The 1,717-nt window shown below is 48.5% G+C and overlaps 1 protein-coding gene across 3 annotated transcripts in view; it reads right to left on the reverse strand.

Moving 5' to 3' along the window:
• BUD13 (BUD13 homolog) overlaps nt 1–1,717 on the reverse strand; it is a 30,797-nt gene that overhangs the window by 10,676 nt on the left and 18,404 nt on the right. For 2 of the 3 annotated variants that reach the window (XM_012808165.2, XM_023516049.1), the window contains exon 4: nt 445–1,425. In XM_012808165.2, the coding sequence (XP_012663619.1) occupies nt 445–1,425 (981 nt within the window). Of the gene's footprint in view, nt 1–444; nt 1,426–1,637; nt 1,664–1,717 lie in introns of those variants that run through there. The other variant, XM_023516050.1, reaches the window with a different exon arrangement.

The raw sequence follows: 1,717 nt of genomic DNA on the forward strand, positions 1-1,717 counted from the left end.
AAAAAAAAAAAAAAAAAAAACTTAGGTAACGGAACACAATTAAAAATTATATTAACAGAGTTGTTTTTTATAGTGTGAGAAAGACTGTGTTAAGTAGATTGTATTAAGTAAAGCAGGCAACGTTACACATACAATATGTATGTTCTACATAGCCGACTACATCAAAAATTACCAATGACTGCCTCTGAGTAACAGAATGTATGTCACTTTTTTCTGCTTCTTTATATTTTCTGTACATTCTAAAGTTTCTGCAATAGACATGTTGTACTTTTATGAGGTAGAGAGAGTAAACAAAAGGATATATAAAAACGTACCTCCCTGCCACTGTAATTTTTTAACTCTTCCTGAGTCCAGGCTCCCATTTTTCAAAACTTTTCCAAAGAAACTCCATTCTCAGCAAGTAAAGGTCCATAAGAAAGCTCTCAGGGACAGTCATATGCTCACCTTTAGAATCAGGCTGCTTCTTATCTCCAAAATGGGATTTTGCTTGTTTTCGTGGAGGAGAGAGGTCTGAGTCATATTCTTGTTTGATGGACTTTGGCAGTGGCCCCTTCTGATGGGGAGAAGTCTTCCTAGAGGTTCTTTCTGGGGCTTTACTGCTTTTGGCTCTGGGCAGTGAACGAGTGACATCAGGTGCCATTTCAGGACAGTCATGACGGGCCCTCCTGAGCTGCCGTGTGTCCAAGGAGTCAAGAGTCCTCCTAGGCTGAGATGCGTCAGGGGAGCTGTTATGGGCCCTTCTAGGGGAAGAGACATCTGAGGAATTGTGATGGGCTCTCCTATGAGGAGATGGATCCGATGAGTCATGATGGACTTTCCTAGGAGATACCCTTGTAGAATTACGATGAGACTTCCTGGGGGGAGAATAATCCAGAGAATCAGGACGGACCTTCCTGGGAGGAGATGGATCTGGGGTATCACGACGGGACCTCCTGGAAGGAGATGGATCCGGGGTATCGTGACGGGCCCTCCTGGGAGGAGATGGATCAGGGGTATCATGACGGACTCGCCTACGAGGAGAAAGATCCAAGGTATCATGACGGACCCTCCTGGGAGGAGATGGATCCGGGGTATCGTGACGGACCCTCCTGGGAGGAGATGGATCCGGGGTGTCGTGACGGGCCCTCCTGGGAGGAGATGGATCCGGGGTGTCGTGACGGGCCCTCCTGGGAGGAGATGGATCCGGGGTGTCGTGACGGGCCCTCCTGGGAGGAGACGGATCCGGGGTGTCGTGACGGGCCCTCCTGGGAGAAGGTGGATCCGGGGTGTCGTGACGGACCCTCCTGGGAGGAGATGGATCCGGGGTATCGTGACGGGCCCTCCTGGGAGGAGATGGATCCGGGGTATCATAACGGGCTCTCTTGGGCGATGGATCTGAGGTATCGTCACGAAAATGACTACGTGAGGTCAGATCTTCACTGTGGCCTAAACACAAATTGCACAAAAAGTCAGATTCCCACAAATGTGCTGTCCACCCCTCACACTCAAAGTTTCAAAAGATGCTTCAGTAGCACACATCTGAGAACTACTCAGAAAGGCCAGAAGATCTGCAAAGCTCTCTTGCTTATGAGCAGCAAACAAGCAATGATGAATATCTTAAGAATAATCCCTCGCAGACCCAGTATAGTGGCTCATACCTAGCATTCTAGAGGTGGAGGCAGGTGAGTTTCTTGAGCTCAGAAGTTTAAGACCAGTCTGGGCAAGAGCAAGAACCTGT

This window comes from Otolemur garnettii, unplaced genomic scaffold (genome assembly GCF_000181295.1).
Source record: "Otolemur garnettii isolate 467f Iridium unplaced genomic scaffold, OtoGar3 scaffold00086, whole genome shotgun sequence".
NCBI lineage: Eukaryota > Metazoa > Chordata > Mammalia > Primates > Galagidae > Otolemur > Otolemur garnettii.